This window comes from Lycium barbarum, chromosome 12 (genome assembly GCF_019175385.1).
Source record: "Lycium barbarum isolate Lr01 chromosome 12, ASM1917538v2, whole genome shotgun sequence".
In the NCBI taxonomy this organism is placed as follows: domain Eukaryota; kingdom Viridiplantae; phylum Streptophyta; class Magnoliopsida; order Solanales; family Solanaceae; genus Lycium; species Lycium barbarum.
Window position 1 is genome coordinate 57,820,039 of NC_083348.1, and position 18,271 is coordinate 57,838,309.

At 36.7% G+C, this 18,271-nt stretch overlaps 1 protein-coding gene across 1 annotated transcript in view; it reads right to left on the reverse strand.

The window, feature by feature from the left end:
* Positions 1-395: 395 nt before the first annotated feature.
* The window catches only part of LOC132624279 (homeobox-leucine zipper protein ATHB-40-like), a 42,022-nt gene continuing 24,146 nt past the window's right edge, over positions 396-18,271 (reverse strand). The window contains exons 2-4 of the mRNA XM_060339083.1: positions 3,831-3,866; positions 701-820; positions 396-500 (exon numbers count right to left, since the gene is read on the reverse strand). Coding sequence (XP_060195066.1) covers positions 396-500; positions 701-820; positions 3,831-3,866 — 261 coding nt within the window. The remainder of the gene's footprint in view (positions 501-700; positions 821-3,830; positions 3,867-18,271) is intronic.

Here is an 18,271-nt window from a genome sequence, read left to right on the forward strand (position 1 = left end):
CTTAGTATATTTTAGGTATATGTAGTATAACTTAAGCATATAACTTAATATATATATACGTATATGCTGCCTGTATTGCTGTTAGTCAGTTAATATATAAACCTTACTTATAAATAAATATAACATATGTAAATATACCTACAATATACTAATAAATACTATAATATATATATATATATATATATATATATATATATATATATATATATATATATAATATACAAAAAACAAAAAACAAAAAAGGTTTTGACACTTTTGAACCGGACCGGACCGGACCGGTCCGGTTTCGATTATTTAACCGGTAAACCGGAAACCGGCCGGTTTGTTAACCGGTTACTGGTCCGGTCCGGTTCATTAACAGGCCTAGGGTTTAATACTAAAAAGTTGAATATTATTCACATGTGATATTGCATGTACAAGTTAACCCATTCCAATCCCTGAGCATAAGTGTTTTCAGGGGCATAAAATCCATTACCCAATCCAAATTCCCAGAGGCGTATCTAGCATGTTAGATGAGGGTTCAATTGAACCCCTAACTTTCAGCGCGGAACATAAATTTATGTGTAAAAAATTACTAAAATTGTAATAAATAGTAGATATGAACCCACAACTTTAAAAATATAATGAGTTTAATGCTAAGAATCTCAGTATTGAACTCATAGAGTTTAAATCCTGGATTCTTCTCTGCAAATTCCCCGGCTGCTTCCATTGAGAGTGATGAAGTAGTTGGACTATTGCTCGGAACGCCGTCGCATCGCTCCATCAACAACCGTTGTATCTCCTTCTCTGCTTCAGACAGCTGCTCCTTTAGCTTCAAAACCTACACCAAAATTATGTGTCAGTTTAACTTATATACACTGACAGATAATATATGAAATATTGTTATATTTTTCAAGGTAATTTAACCTATTATAAAAGACTGACAGGGTAAGAATTCTTTTGGACTGTCAGTATATAAATAGTTTAACTCCCTCATCAAAAGTTTAGTGTGCCAATTAAATGGCCAGCATGGACAAATGTAGTATTTGGCATTGTTTCGACTTGAACAATTAATGTAAGCAATTATATTTAATAATATAATACTCCGTTCATATCAATTTACGCGTCTCAATTTAACTTGACACATAGTTTAAGAATAAGTGAAATTTTGAATCTTGTAAACTTAAATTAAAAATGAATATTTATGAGCAGTTAAGAAAATTTGTATTCCTTAACTTAAATTTTTTATATTGCTTCTCACTACACGTACGTTTAGATTAGATTGGATTAAAAATCTGGGACGTCCAAGTGTGAAGAAATAGCATATTAGCATGTGCACCTCCAGCAAGAGGGGTTGTACTTAGCTACCTTAAAGGATGGCGTATGGAGGATAAATTATTGGAGGATGTAGTAACTTTTGCTGCCTTAGGGGGTGGCACTCTCCAAGTTACTTTCTTTCTTTGTCGATTTTTCACTGGTTCATAGGCTACACGTCTTAATTGAGTTCTCTTTTATTCAATTCTTATATCCACATGCAGTGGCGGAGCCTAGATTTTTATTCAAGGGGTTCAAAAATTCTAAAAAGTAAATACACAAAGAAGTCAGGGAGTTTAACATTTACTATGTATACATAATAAAATAATTTTAACTTTAAAAATACACTGTAATTTTTCGCCGAAGATGAACCCCCTGGAGCTAACGTGGCTCCGCCCCTGTCCAAATGCAACACACCTTGACCTTGGCCCTTAGCTTAGTATACAGTACATGCTTGTCAATACATGGCATGTCTCTATTTTTATTTTTCTATCTTCTTTTGGACACATATAGGGGTGTTCATGGTTCGGTTTGGATCGGTTATTGGTTAAAACCATAACCAAAACCAATTTAGTCGATTTTTAAATGTCTAAACTATAACCAAACCAAATAAAATAATAACCACCGGTTTGGTTATTGTCGGTTTGGTTCGATTTTTCGGTTTATGACTAGTAGCCATGAGAATTATCAGTAAAACATTAAAAAGTTGAAAAAGACATGTCTTTTTTTTTTTGTTCAAACGATAACTTTTATTTATAGTTTAAGGTGGAACATACATCATGTAAACATTTTCACTATTAGTGATAGTGTAGTATTCAAGTTACCCAAAGTTGCTAAACTATTACATATAGAGCTAAAGACTAACTTAGTAGTGGCTGCACCATTTTTGTCATCTTAATACACATACCTGGAAATAAAGTAGAGCATAGGAGCTTTTAGTTGTTGTTACAAACATACATATTAATAAATCATAAAGACTACCTACAATTAAAATGAAAATATATGAAATAAAAAAACTTTGTGTAATGATCCCAAACTTTGGGGCAGTACTTGCATTTTGCCCTCAATTCTCCCATTTTATTAAAAAAACTTTGTGTAATGATCCCAAACTTCAGATTTTTTTCTACCATTATCCCCAAGGCTAGGATCTCGACTACAAAGAGTTGTTCTTTTCTGCTTTTAGGAGGATTACCCACAGAAGAAGTATTAGGGCATTACCATGTGCTTGAATTGCAGCAGATGCTGACGTTATTGAAATATCATCTATAGGAACCTCCAAATCTACAACCTCTGTCCTTTTCATATGAAAAATATTAAAAGTTTAGGACACATTCAGACAAGAAAAAAGAAAGGTATAAATTCAAAAAAAAAAAAAAAAAAAACAACCTAAAGTCAAATGGCTGACAAAGAAAGACTAAAATTTTTAAGTTAAAGACATTAGACTCTAACGTGAGCTTCTGTTAGTAGGTTTACACTTAAAGATTTAAAAGACTTAAAGACATGGCTTGGACATATTCTTAAAAACATGGGCCTTAAACAATACATGTGAAATAAGTAGACCAAAAATTAAATTAATGATTAAAAGGTATAAAGTATTTATAATTATTTATGAAAACTAATATTATACATATAAATAATTATACAATTTATGTATATAATTTATCGGTTTGGTTCGGTTATTTATTCGGTTATTTTTTAATAGAACCATAACCAAATATCGGTTTTTAAAATTTAAAACCAAATCAAACCAAACCAAACCAAATATCGATTATTTTATTCGGTTTGATTAAATTTTCAGTTTGGTTTTGGTTTTAACCAAAACCGTGAACAACCCTAGACACATATATAGGTCCCGATTTCATATGTTGTTGTGTCCCGTTTGCTTCCGTTTTTTACATGAATTTGTCCGTTCTAATTTACAAGTCATTATTCCCATTTCCTTTATCACCAAAAAGTTGTACTCCATTAAGGTTCACATCTTTCATTAGAGTTTTTGAGTTTGATCACTAAAATGGAATCACTTTTGGTAATTAGAAACGCTCTACCATCGAAATGAGATTTCCCGTAGGGAATTCAAATTAGTAGTACCCTTAATTAGAGACCAAACATCAGATGGAGAAACATTATTCCCATTTTCGAAAGTTCCAATTTATTTGACATTGTTTTATTTCTAACAACTTTCAAGATTTTCAAGTAATATACTATTACACTGTTTAACTTTCAAATTAAACTCTAATATTCTTCTTTCACCATCACTAATATAATCCATGTCAAACTAAACTAGCATTTAAATTTTATGTTCAGTCAAATATACCGTAATATTATAATATCAAGTAGATGGAATATGCTTTTAGGACCATATAAACATTAATCTCTAAATCTTATTTATCCAACTAAACTCTTGTACCTGGTTTTCGCTAACAAATTCTAAGAAATGAAACCAATACTACTATATTCTTATACAGGTTTTTTTACACTATCAGTAATTATTAAATTCGGAATAGAAAAAAAGAAAAGAAAAAGAGAGAGAGACGGACCTCATTTTCAAGACGACATTTGTCAACAATGTTAGTTGTTGAAGAAAAGAGATCAAGCAGTGAAGCATAGTAAGGGCATAGTTGTAATTTGAGTATAATTCCAATTATTAGTTAATAGCTGTTAAGAAATGGTTAGTTAGTTAACTAACTTTCTATACGGTTAGCCTGTAGGACGATTAGTTGAGATTAGTTTGTTAATCTCTTATTGTATATATAACTCACGTTACATTGTAATCTTACACTTAATGATTCTACTCAGTTTTACACATCAATACAATGTTCTGAATTCTTCTTCTCTCAACTGTTCATCTCTTTAAAGATTAGGGTTCATCTGATTTTTTTTGAAAACCTGTAATTTGACAATTCTAGTTCAAGATTACAAATGGCAAATGACAGTGTTCCAATCAGTCAAAATGGAAACGTCGATAACAATAATATGAGTGCCAATAACAACAACAATGGAACATCTGTCATGACCCAGCTAGGGGCCGCGACGGGTACCCGGGGCTAACCACCGAGCACCACTCGTTCTATTACTCATTATACCTATCCGATGTTTCTTTATCAATTTCATACTCAAATTATAAGAAAAACCATCTTCCATTTCAAAACATAATACTTTTTATATACATAAGCCATTAGCCTATCAAAATGATATATATATATATATATATATATATATATATATATATATATATATATATATATATATATATATATATATATATACATGATGGCAACCTCGTGAGATCACATAACCCATCTACGAGCCTCTACTGGAGTACTAGTCATGTAGACGGGACAGGACCCCGTCATGCTCAACATATACAAATGTACACAAAAGAATAATCAAGCACCTTGATGTGCCGTGAATTTTAGCACATTTTATGCCTTTGTAACTAGACATGTTGCTTGATTTTAAGTGTTTTTACATTGTTTCTTATGTTATTTTTGTGTTTTATAGGGTTGATTAACTAAGGATCGGAAATGAGAAGTAATGTTGAAAAAACAGACAAATTGGAGCTAAGCGACGCTCCGTAACTCATGTTACGGACCGTAACTCATGTTACGGACCGTAACAGGGTCCGTAACTCATGTTACGGTCCGTACCTTTGAACCGTAACAGGGCCTGAATTTCCAGAAAGTTTTCATTGAAACCATCAGTGTTACGGTGGAGTGTTACGGTCCGTAACTCATGTTACGGTCCGTAACATGTCACCGTAACATGAGCTAAATTTCCAGAGAGTTTCAATAAAACCTTCAGTGTTACGGTTTAGTGTTACGGTCCGTAACTCATGTTACGGTCCGTAACCCTTCACCGTAACATCATCCAAAATTCCAGAGAGTTGCCAAGTAATTGTCACCACTTACTCTTCAGAAGGACGGACCGTAAAACAGGGTACGGTCCGTCGCATGGTGGCCGTAACGTCAAAGTGGTCAAATGACGAAATGAAGGACGGACCGTAACCTGAGTTACGATCCGTAACAATGCGGCGTAAGGGCAATTTTGTCCAGAAACTTGGCGCGATTTTTGGCTCTATAAATACATAATGTAGGGTTTTAATTCAAAAGTCAGATTTTATTTTAGAGGCATAAACCCTAGGTTTTTAATCTTGAAGTGGTTGGAGCATTTAAGGCAACAACTTCACTCTCATTCCATCTTGTATTAGTATTGTAAGTGTATTATGTTAATCTTTAAGCTTTTTCTGTCAAGAAACATTATGAGTAGCTAATTTCAATTCTAAGGTTGTGAATCCCGTTGCACCCTATTTTTACCAAAGGCTAAACAAAGCACAACTTATGAGACTCTCAAATAGTTAATTATTTACAGAGTCGCCACCTAGCATTTAAGGTATACTAGGGTACTTATAAATTATTAATATATGCAGCTTAATATGGTCTACCAAAATAAGTGAGATTCTAGGTAAGGGTTCAAATTATTCCGAAGGGAAGGTGTTAGGCATCGTTCAGAATCCACAAATGTGGTTCCCGGCTGGACCAATTTAACTATACGAGGGATGTGTAAAAAGGCTTTATTATTTACAAAAATTAATAGAATTTAGACTAAAGAATAATATGAATATTCACATAAATAATCATGCAATACGTATTTTATACATATGTGTTATAATAATTATTAAAAAAAAGTTGTGTGCAACTTAGAAGCTTGGGTATGTGACAAAGGTATAAAAAAATGGGCATGAAATTATTTTGCACTCGAAGTGAGTTAACTAATTTAACTAGCTAAGTATGTACGCCTAATCAATTAATTATGAGAGTATATTCTAAAGCCTGAATATTGAGGCAAATCACCCTATTTATTCACTTAAATGTGCTAAGCTATTGAATTAAAACTCTAGCGAAACATGATAACTATAAGAATATTAGCTACAAAAATAATAACTGTCTAATATTAATTTGTCTAAAACACATAAAATTTAAATCACCTAAGCAGATCATAAATAAATACCACCAACCTGCACTCTAAAAAGTAAAGTTTCACTATATTTTATGCTTGTATAATTTAAGAATGTAAAAAAATAAAATATAAACAGAGAATTTAAGAAGCTATTTGAACTTCTTTTGAGTGTCATCTTCGAAAAGTAACTCCGGATACCTGCATGAGACTTAATAAAAATGTTAGTAAGAAAATAAATAACTATCGGATGAATTAAAGAAATAATGAATAAACTTAAAATAAAAACCCGTCTTTGTACATGGAAGGCCTTGGAAATCGATGAAAATTTCTTCATCGGCCACATAAGATCCAATCAAATCATTGACATCCGGATTTTGAAGCACATTATGCTCCCTTAAGGCACAAATTCTTCTGGAAGGCATTTTCCTTTTGCATTAGTTTTCACCATATCCATGTGAATGTGGAAATAAGCTAATACCTCTTCAGCTAAAATCTGCATTTTTCTATGAAAGCAACCTCAGCCAACAATACATCATATACTGGTTTAAGGTCTAAGAGTATGAACTTTCCACGAACAGAACCTATTATATGAAGGCCCCAACTATGCCTTAATATAAAATCACATCTTCATACATAAACCACAAGCTTAAATCGTTGCAGCCTTTTTCCCTAAAACATTTCTCTGAAAGCAAAGCTAAAAAGACGAAATAATAACTGAACTACTAATATTTATGCCTAAATAATATACCAAAAGAAAAAGTGTGAAAACCAACACATATTTGTCAAAGTCCATCACTAAGAAATGAATAAAACAAAGGCAGGAAAAGAAAAGAATAACTCAGCACAACTCATACGTATAATAGATGCCAAAAAAACAAAGAGCAAATGCAAAATCTACAAGTAACATAAAAGCTAATGGTCAAGCTACGATTGGGTGATAAACTAAAGGCAAGTCTAGCAAAATGTAGAGGATTTGAGAGGTTGATGGATTGGGGTTTGAAGGTTTCGCGGTGGTGGGTTTCGCTGTGGTGTTGGTTGTTGGTTGGCTGCTCCGGTTCACCGGAGCATAAAGCTCCTCACCGGAGCAATGGAGAAAATAATAATAATAAAAAAAGGGCTGTTTTTTGTTGTTGTTGGCGTGGCGTTTGGTCGCTGGTGGTTTGTGGCTGCTGTCCGGTGTAGGACGAAGAGAGTAATGGCGAGCAGGTGGTGTTGCAGTGAAGGATAAGGAGACGAGAAGGGGGGGACTGTTTTGGGTTGCTCCGGCGACGTGAGTTCGCCGGAGAAAGTGGCGGAGAGGCGGCTGGAAAGAGGTTTTTCAGGTGGGTTCAGTGGTGTTGTGGAGATGGAGTAGCGTTTGGGAGAGGGGGACGAGGAAGGAGATGCGGGGGTTGTTTGGGGTGCGTCGCCGGAGCTTCGAGCTCCGGCGGGGGAGGCGGCGGCGGCTGTGGGAAAAAAAAATGAGAGGGAAAGTGTTTAGGGTTTGGTTTTGTTGGAAAAGAGTTAAAAAAAATCTGAAAATTAAGTGTGTGGTGTGTGTAAATATATGTAGAAGATGAATACCCCTCCCTTTTCTTATAATGCAAAATGACCCCTGTTTTGTCCAAAGAATAGAAGATTGCACCCTTTTGTCTCCTCAATGCTTACCTTAATCCTTTTTTTTTAAAAAAAATGACGAAACCTTGACTTGATCCGATTTTACTCTGCGTTAAGAAAAATTAATTACTCCGATTTTCTCTGCACTGTCAGACTGTACTAAAATATAGTTAATTAATACATGTATAAATAATAACGCAAGTATAAAATATAAACATCAATGTCTATGATATGAAAATGTATTGCTATAAAATTAAGAAACAATTATTAATTGCACAAACAATGGTAGTATTACGCTGTACATGTGCAAAATAATGATTCTTAAAAAATAACAATAAATTGAGAAAATTCCTAAAATAAGGATAATCATCAATAAATTGTTGAAAAAATGTAAAAATGTGTAAAAATGTATTTCGTGCTCTTTAACGAATCAGGGCCCCCCAAAACGTTAATTTTAAGCACGTCGAGCCAAAATTAGGTGTCAACAACTTGTCCCTCTTCGACCGAAGACGATGAAAGAGTTTTCGGACGAAGACGTTGACATGTAGCCTATTTTGGCTCGACAAAGAATTGTTAGAAGGATATGTACGGAGAAAGAGGCCAGACGTTGGTAGAGCTTTGACAATACTCTCAGTCTATAGGTAGGGTTGCAATGAAAAGAAAAATGATAAAACGAGAAGGATCGTTCAGGGCCGAAAACAAATGTTCGCATACCCACGTCGTCTCTTCCAAAATTGCCCCAGTATCGAGCCACGAGATACTGGGAAGGTGCAAGATTGTGTACTTGCTGGGGAAAGAATGATTCTCGCCCTGATGTGACCGAACTCTGCATAGAGCTTCCTACATATCTCGTCAATCACGAGAATCAGGTCAATGTAGTTCGAAAGGTGATAACTAATGGATGTTGTGGCAAATTTTGATCGTCCAATCAAAATTTTGCCCCAGTGTTGTTAGAATGGTCCTAGCAAGTGTAGGATGAAGAACGGTCCTGTTATGTAACGCCTTTTTTTTTTTTTTTTTTTTAAGCCGGCATGATGCAATGCGTTTGAAGGGTATCTGAAAGTGATAATGCAATGCATGTGCAGTGTTTGCGAGCATTCGCAAAGCAATGATGCAATGTATGTGCAGTGCATCTGCGAGCATACGCAGGGCATTTAAAACAAACAAATGCAGGTACGGTGTAATGCGTCTGCGAGCATACGCAGGGGCATTTGAAAACAATAAAACAATGCAGGTGCAGTGCAATGCGGCTGCGAGCATACGCAGGGGCATTAAGAAAACAATAACAAACAAGCCAGATGCGGTGCGATGTCTTATGCATCAAAGGGCGGTGCGCGGCCCGTGCAACATATGAAAGGCGGTGCTCAGCCTTATGCAGAAATAACAAAAGGGCGGTGCGCAGCCCATGCAAAAATTACAAAAGGGCGGTGCACAGCCCATGCAACATATGAAAGGCGGTGCACATCCCATGCAACATATGAAAGGCAGTGCTCAGCCTTATGCAGAAAATTGAAATGGGCGGTGCGCAGCCCAGGCAACATATGAAAGACGGTGCTCAGCCTTATGCCAAAAATTACAAAAGGCGGTGCGCAACCCCTGTTACATATGAAAGGCGGCGCTTGGCCTTATGCAAAAAATTTAAATGGCCGGTGCGCAGCCCATGCAACATGAAAGGCGGTGCTCAGCCTTATGCAGAAATTACAAAGGGCGGTGCATGGCCCATGTAACGTATGAAAGCGATGCAAAGGGCGGTGCGCAGCCCATGCATCATATGAAAGGCGGTGCTCAGCCTTATGCAGAAATTACAAAGGGCGGTGCATGGCCCATGTAACATATGAAAGGCGGTGAGCAACCTTATGCAGAAATTTAAATGGGCGGTGCGCAGCTCATGCAACATGAAAGGCGGTGCTCAGCCTTATACAGAAATTACAAAGGGCGGTGCATGGCCCATGTAACATATGAAAGGCGGTGAGCAACCTTATGCAGAAATTTAAATGGGCGGTGCGCAGCCCATGCAACATGAAAGGCGGTGCTCAGCCTTATGCAAAAATTACAAAGGGCGGTGCATGACCCATGTAACATATGAAAGCGATGCAAAGTGCGGTGCGCAGCCCATGCATCATATGAAGGCGGTGCTCAGCCTTATGTAGAAATTACAAAGGGCGGTGCATGGCCCATGTAATATATGAAAGTGACGCAAAGGGCGGTACGCAGCCCATGCATCAATGAAAAGCGGTGCTCAGCCTTATGCAGAAATTTAAATGGGCGGTGCGCAGCCCATGCAACATGAAAGGCGGTGCTCAGCCTTATGCAGAAATTACAAAGGGCGGTGCATGGCCCATGTAACATATGAAAGCGATGCAAAGGGCGGTGCGCAGCCCATGCATTATGCAGAAATTACAAAGGGCGGTGCATGACCCATGTAACATATGAAAGCGATGCAAAGGGCGGTGCGCAGCCCATGCATCATATGAAAGACGGTGCTCAGCCTTATGCAGAAATTACAAAGGGCGGTGCATGGCCCATGTAACATATGAAAGCGATGCGAAGGGCGGTGCGCAGCCCGTGCATCGTATGAAAGGCGATGCTCAGCCTTATGCAGAAATTACAAAGGGCGGTGCATGGCCCATGTAATATATGAAAGCGATGCAAAGGGCGGTGCATGGCCCATGTAATATATGAAAGCGATGCAAAGGGCGGTGCGCAGCCCATGCATCATATGAAAGGCGGTGCACAGCCTTATGCAGAAATTTAAAAGGGCGGTGCATGGCCCAGGCAGTAATAAAAGGCGGTGAGCAATGCAGGTGCAATGCAATGCGGCTGCGAGCATACGCAGAGGCATTTGAAAATAATAAAACAATGCTGGTGTGGAGGGTAACGCCTTTGCTTCGGCGCGAATGAAGTGCAGAAGGTAAGGTCCTTGGGCCATGAAATGGTGCCTTTAGGCGATGAGAATGATGCCTTTAGACTATGACGCCCTCGGTGTCCTGTTGTGGGGCTGGACGAGCCAATGCAGTGTCCTACTGTGGGGCTAGACGAGCCAATGCAGTGTCCTACTGTGGGGCTGGTCGAGCCCGTGCCTTTTCTCTCGAAATGCGCCATTGGTGGAATTTTTGAGGGCCCCCTCAAAAATTTTGTCCCAGTTTAGAAAACAAACAAAAATTTGCATACTTCCCGCGAAATGCGATGTGCACTTGCGGGTTTTTTTTTTTTTTTAAGCTACTCAAAAATGTTCTCCCAATTTCATGCTTCAGCGGAGAAATACGAGGATCTTTCATGGTAAGACCAGATGTGGATACCTCATAGAGTTAGTAACAATACAACAACCTTGAACTATATTTACTGTGCAATAATAAAAAACAAAATAAAAAAAATAGCAAAATAGCAAAATCATGAGAGAAAAATCTAGCAAAATTTTTTTTTTTTTTAATAACAATGATTGATATAACATGCCTCAACTTTAATTGGTACGAACAATTAGTATTGTGCATAAGAATTCACCATTATTTATCGTCCAACAAACCAAGATCGACTTATTGGTAATTCCTAAGCTTCAAGTGGTACCTCAGACATACCTAAGGATCGACAAGATTGGTTCATTTTGCTTCAAACAAGGATTATGAACTATACCTATCCTCATGTTTCAAGTGCCCTCACCAGAAAGAAAGTCCTTTTTCACACATATTCAGTATTTTTGAACTTTGAGACATCTAGAGAAGTACACTCAAACTCAGAAAGATGTTCAATGCTTGCAATTGTAATACCATAAGCTTGGCCGTCATGTAAGTATCCACTAATGAGAGAAACCTTAGCATAGAATCACGTAGGGCTTGTTATGGTGTTGTAATGTAGGCTTGGGAAAAGGGTAGGATATTATTTGGGTAAGGAGTGACTAATCCTTCCCTAAGCGTTGCACTATGTCTGTGCTCAGTATTTGTGTGCTATGACACTTTGTTTTATTGTCCCTTTCTTTTGTACTTGTGCGACCTCTTTTGCAAGTTAAAGAATTTTTTTCGTTTTTTTTTTTTTTTTTTTTTTTTTGAGTTTAGGGTTGCATGCCCGAAACTCTGTGAGGATTAAGGGAATTGACCTGAGTTGCATGCCCGAGGTCTTGATAGTAATTCCAGGTTGTATGCTTGAGTGTGAAAAAAAAAAAAAAAAACGGGTTGTATGTCCGAGATTCTGAATGACTAAGTTTTTTTTTTTTTTTTTTTTTTTTTTTTGTGTGGGCTCTTTCTTGCTTTGGAGGTCGTTCTTAGCCTTTGTTTTTTTTTTTTGAAGCTTCAGCTCAGATCTGTATCCGCGGTTGCACGTTTTTAGTGCGCTCAGGGAGGTTGGGCCAAGAGAGAGATAGTACATGTAAGCTCTCAGAAACGGTATAGGCTTATGATGTGGTTGTCAAAGAAAAGGCTTTAGGCTCAAAGGGGGAATGCTAGGGATAACGTCATTTGGTAGGCTAGAAAGGCTCAAACGGGTCAAAGAAGGCCTACAATCCTTTTCTATGCTGAGTGTTACTCATAATTTCGCCTCAACAGACATTCAGGCCAAGTTCTAGATCACAATGCAATGCAATTGAACGCTATCTAAAGCTGAACACACAATGCACAGGAAACATAGAATTTTTCAAGTGTCACTTAAGGTGTGAATGAGAGGTACCAAAAGAATCTATGGTTTAGCACAAAGTCAGTCCTCTATATCATATTGATTATCACTTGTTTATTTCATATGCACATTCTAACTGTGTCAGTACCAACCAAGTCAAGATACGAAACTAAAAAATATTTTTGTATTTTTTTTTAAATTTTTGAATAAGGAGTACCGAACCCGAGAAGGGTTGCCTACGTATCTCATCTTAGATGAGAATCAGGTGCGCGTAGTTCGTTCAGAAATGATAGAAAGAAATAAAATATTTTTTGTGATTTTTTCAAAGTAAAGGATTTGTTTTTTTGAATAATGAATACCGAACCCAAAAGGGCTGCCTACGTATCTCATCATTGATGAGAATCAGGTGTGCGTAGTTCTTGCAGATATGATAGAAAGAAATAAAATATTTTTGTGATTTTTCAAAATAAAGGATTTTTTTTTTTGTGATTTTTTTGAATAATGAATAATGAATACCGAACCCAAAAGGGCTGCCTACGTATCTCATCAAAGAAGAGAATCAGGTGTGCGTAGTTCTTGCTGATGGGGTATAAAATGCATGATTGAATTTTTTTATTTTTTTATTTTTACAAAATGCAGGGTTCAACACGAGTCAACTAAAAATAATTAGATAAAGTGCTAAGGCAGTGCAAAGCAAATAACACAATATTTATTTAAAAACAAAACATGTAACAAATAAAGAGTATGTGAAAAATGAAAAGAATGTTCGAAATAAAGGATAAAATTCAACCTAGCTAAAAACAACTGCAAAATGGAATGTACAGTAACCTAGGAATTCTAAGAGTTGGTTTTCCTATGACACAAGGCTCCCGAGCGGACTACTCGAGTGAGAAGGCTACGCGGTCCCCGTTACTCGGGCACCCCGCGCATACGCCAACTCTCCTAAAATTTGGATTTTACGAAAAAAATTCGCGGGTGCGCAAAACACACCTCGCGTGTACGTGTGATAGTGTGAGTTTTCCAGAAGTGGAGGAAATATGAACGGCATGCCATTTTATATAAACCGATAACACATATGAATATTAATATAAAACCACCAAAAGATAGCAATCAAAGAGAAACAGTAAAAGCAAGATGCATAATTTACAATAAAGTAAAAATGAGTATGGTAAATAAAACTTGCTAGTAAAAAAGGCAATAATACAATGTATGAAATTAAAAGCAGATATGTACGTAAACAAATAAGGGAACAAGGGAAAGGATATACATGACGAATAAATACAGGCAAGTAAAATAAAGAAAAACTCAAATAAAGACAACATACCTCGAATAACAAATTGAGTCCATATGGTTAGAACCTAAGTGTTCCCAGCAGAGTCGCCATGTTGTTCTGTGATTTTGCTATCATGTCCCATCTCTCTAGGAACAACGTACTTGAAGACTAAAGAACCTTAACTTCCAGCGATAAAAAGTGACGCTACCAGCTGTCGCACAATCCATCAAGCTGCTTTTCCGATACCCTCACTGTTAGAATCCCGCTTTGGCATGCGTAACTATATGTTGCTGCTCATAAGCACAACCTCTGGGAGCATAAAAATGTCAAAACCATGTCCACGCGCTACTATAACAGCATGGCAACTCCTGTCCATTTGAATTTTATGTAATGCGACAACTAATGGGAATTGATTTCATTAATGCAGGATGGCAAGATGTGGGCTGATTCCCAGTCAAGCTCCTCCCAATCATAAGAACACCCTTAAGTTCAATCCCAAGCGGATGTAAATTGGATTGCTTACGAACTTCCTATTCAGTATCATTCAGAAATACCCCAATTCAGATCGTCTTAGATCAGATCGTCATGAACTCCCTAGACCCCTTCTTTATCATTATCAGAAAAGAAAGAATCATGCCAGCCAAGGATCCCTTAGGAACAAAGATATCAGCCAAGTAAACTGAACTATTATGCCACAAAACATCCAACTTAACCGTATACAGCTCCCACAGCCAACAGGTCACAGCCGAACTTTGTACCAAAAATATCTTCCCATAGCATAAAGGCAGCCAGAGTCGCCATGTTGTTGCACCCTATTTTTACCAAAGGCTAAACAAAGCACAACTTATGAGACTCTCAAATAGTTAATTATTTACAGAGTCGCCATCTAGCATTTAAAGTATACTAGGGTACCTATAAATTATTAATATATGCAGCTTAATATGGTCTACGAAAATAAGTGAGATTCTAGGTAAGGGTTCAAATTATTCCGAAGGGAAGGTGTTAGGCATCGTTCAGAATCCACAAATGTGGTTCCCGGCTGGACCAATTTAACTATACGAGGGATGTGTAAAAAGGCTTTATTATTTACAAAAATTAATAGAATTTAGACTAAAGAATAATATGAATATTCACATAAATAATCATGCAATACGTATTTTATACATATGTGTTATAATAATTATTTAAAAAAAGTTGTGTGCAACTTAGAAGCTTGGGTATGTGACAAAGGTATAAAAAAATGGGCATGAAATTATTTTGCACTCGAAGTGAGTTAACTAATTTAACTAGCTAAGTATGTACGCCTAATCAATTAATTATGAGAGTATATTCTAAAGCCTGAATATTGAGGCAAATCACCCTATTTATTCACTTAAATGTGCTAAGCTATTGAATTAAAACTCTAGCGAAACATGATAACTATAAGAATATTAGCTACAAAAATAATAACTGTCTAATATTAATTTGTCTAAAACACATAAAATTTAAATCACCTAAGCAGATCATAAATAAATACCACCAACCTGCACTCTAAAAAGTAAAGTTTCACTATATTTTATGCTTGTATAATTTAAGAATGTAAAAAAAAAATATAAACAGAGAATTTAAGAAGCTATTTGAACTTCTTTTGAGTGTCATCTTCGAAAAGTAACTCCGGATACCTGCATGAGACTTAATAAAAATGTTAGTAAGAAAATAAATAACTATCGGATGAATTAAAGAAATAATGAATAAACTTAAAATAAAAACCCGTCTTTGTACATGGAAGGCCTTGGAAATCGACGAAAATTTCTTCATCGGCCACATAAGATCCAATCAAATCATTGACATCCGGATTTTGAAGCACATTATGCTCCCTTAAGGCACAAATTCTTCTGGAAGGCATTTTCCTTTTGCATTAGTTTTCACCATATCCATGTGAATGTGGAAATAAGCTAATACCTCTTCAGCTAAAATCTGCATTTTTCTATGAAAGCAACCTCAGCCAACAATACATCATATACTGGTTTAAGGTCTAAGAGTATGAACTTTCCACGAACAGAACCTATTATATGAAGGCCCCAACTATGCCTTAATATAAAATCACATCTTCATACATAAACCACAAGCTTAAATCGTTGCAGCCTTTTTCCCTAAAACATTTCTCTGAAAGCAAAGCTAAAAAGACGAAATAATAACTGAACTACTAATATTTATGCCTAAATAATATACCAAAAGAAAAAGTGTGAAAACCAACACATATTTGTCAAAGTCCATCACTAAGAAATGAATAAAACAAAGGCAGGAAAAGAAAAGAATAACTCAGCACAACTCATACGTATAATAGATGCCAAAAAAACAAAGAGCAAATGCAAAATCTACAAGTAACATAAAAGCTAATGGTCAAGCTACAATTGGGTGATAAACTAAAGGCAAGTCTAGCAAAATGTAGAGGATTTGAGAGGTTGATGGATTGGGGTTTGAAGGTTTCGCGGTGGTGGGTTTCGCTGTGGTGTTGGTTGTTGGTTGGCTGCTCCGGTTCACCGGAGCATAAAGCTCCTCGCCGGAGCAATGGAGAAAATAATAATAATAAAAAAAGGGCTGTTTTTTGTTGTTGTTGGCGTGGCGTTTGGTCGCTGGTGGTTTGTGGCTGCTGTCCGGTGTAGGACGAAGAGAGTAATGGCGAGCAGGTGGTGTTGCAGTGAAGGATAAGGAGACGAGAAGGGGGGGACTGTTTTGGGTTGCTCCGGCGACGTGAGTTCGCCGGAGAAAGTGGCGGAGAGGCGGCTGGAAAGAGGTTTTTCATGTGGGTTCAGTGGTGTTGTGGAGATGGAGTAGCGTTTGGGAGAGGGGGACGAGGAAGAAGGTGCGGGGGTTGTTTGGGGTGCGTCGCCGGAGCTTCGAGCTCCGGCGGGGGAGGCGGCGGCGGCTGTGGGAAAAAAAATGAGAGGGAAAGTGTTTAGGGTTTGGTTTTGTTGGAAAAGAGTTAAAAAAAATCTGAAAATTAAATGTGTGGTGTGTGTAAATATATGTAGAAGATGAATACCCCTCCCTTTTCTTATAATGCAAAATGACCCCTGTTTTGTCCAAAGAATAGAAGATTGCACCCTTTTGTCTCCTCAATGCTTACCTTAATCCCTTTTTTAAAAAAAAAATGACGAAACCTTGACTTGATCCGATTTTACTCTGCGTTAAGAAAAATTAATTACTCCGATTTTCTCTGCACTGTCAGACTGTACTAAAATATAGTTAATTAATACATGTATAAATAATAACGCAAGTATAAAATATAAACATCAATGTCTATGATATGAAAATGTATTGCTATAAAATTAAGAAACAATTATTAATTGCACAAACAATGGTAGTATTACGCTGTACATGTGCAAAATAATGATTCTTAAAAAATGACAATAAATTGAGAAAATTCCTAAAATAAGGATAATCATCAATAAATTGTTGAAAAAATGTAAAAATGTGTAAAAATGTATTTCGTGCTCTTTAACGAATCAGGGCCCCCCAAAACGTTAAATTTAAGCACGTCGAGCCAAAATTAGGTGTCAACAAATCCCATGATGGGTATTATGTGAATGAGTTTCTATTATTGATATATGCATAATGGTTGTTGTTATTTATTCTATCTTTGAGTTGTAACGTTGGGTAATGATTGCAAGCATTAGCCGAAGCCATTATATTGACTTTTCTTGGGAAAGAGAGTCAATATTGGTAAGATTGAATAACAATGACTCGAGGCGTTAACCCTCGTTTAATAGACTAACTTAGGAATAAGAATAAGTCTAAATTGGCATCATTGGTCGCTCTTCGATTGTAACTCTTTTATATTCGGAAGAATCATAAAGAGGAAATACTGCTTAACTGTTGGGAAACATTAAGAAGTCTTTAAGAGACCAAGTGCATATTCATAGAACAACCATTAGAAGTATATCACTTTGAAACCTGAAGCATAATATCTAATCAAATTGGGGAACACAACCTTAGTCTCTCTCTCTCTCACATTAATTACATTTTAAGTCAAAGTATTAAATTACATTATTCAACAATCAATTCAAACTATCCGGAATAGGATTAAAGCATTTAAAGACCGGTATCGCATACGATTAGTACTCTTTTCTCTCCATATTCCCTGTGGGATTCGACCCCAACCTTGTTGGGTTACTATATTTGACAACGTCCGCTTTACGCCATTAATAGGTGTAATTTGAGCGTATCACACCTCCGGAACAAAGGAGTGCTTTCAATCGGCTAACAGCTCCTACGAGTCTGGCTCAAGCTCGCCTCCCTGTCTACCTGTGGGCATGAACACAGCGTCCAAAGAAAAACGGACGTCAGTACGAACATTGTACTAAGTATGTAAGACAAGAATGAAATAAATATAATAAAAGGATCGTGAACCATAATAGAAAGATATAACCTGCATGATTGTCATAGCAAATACATTTCGTACATATATCATACTTTACATAATCATGGCATATATGTCATCACATCACGTATATCGTCACATCACAATCCTCGTCGTTAGCCCACGTCCGGGTAACCATTATATGCCGC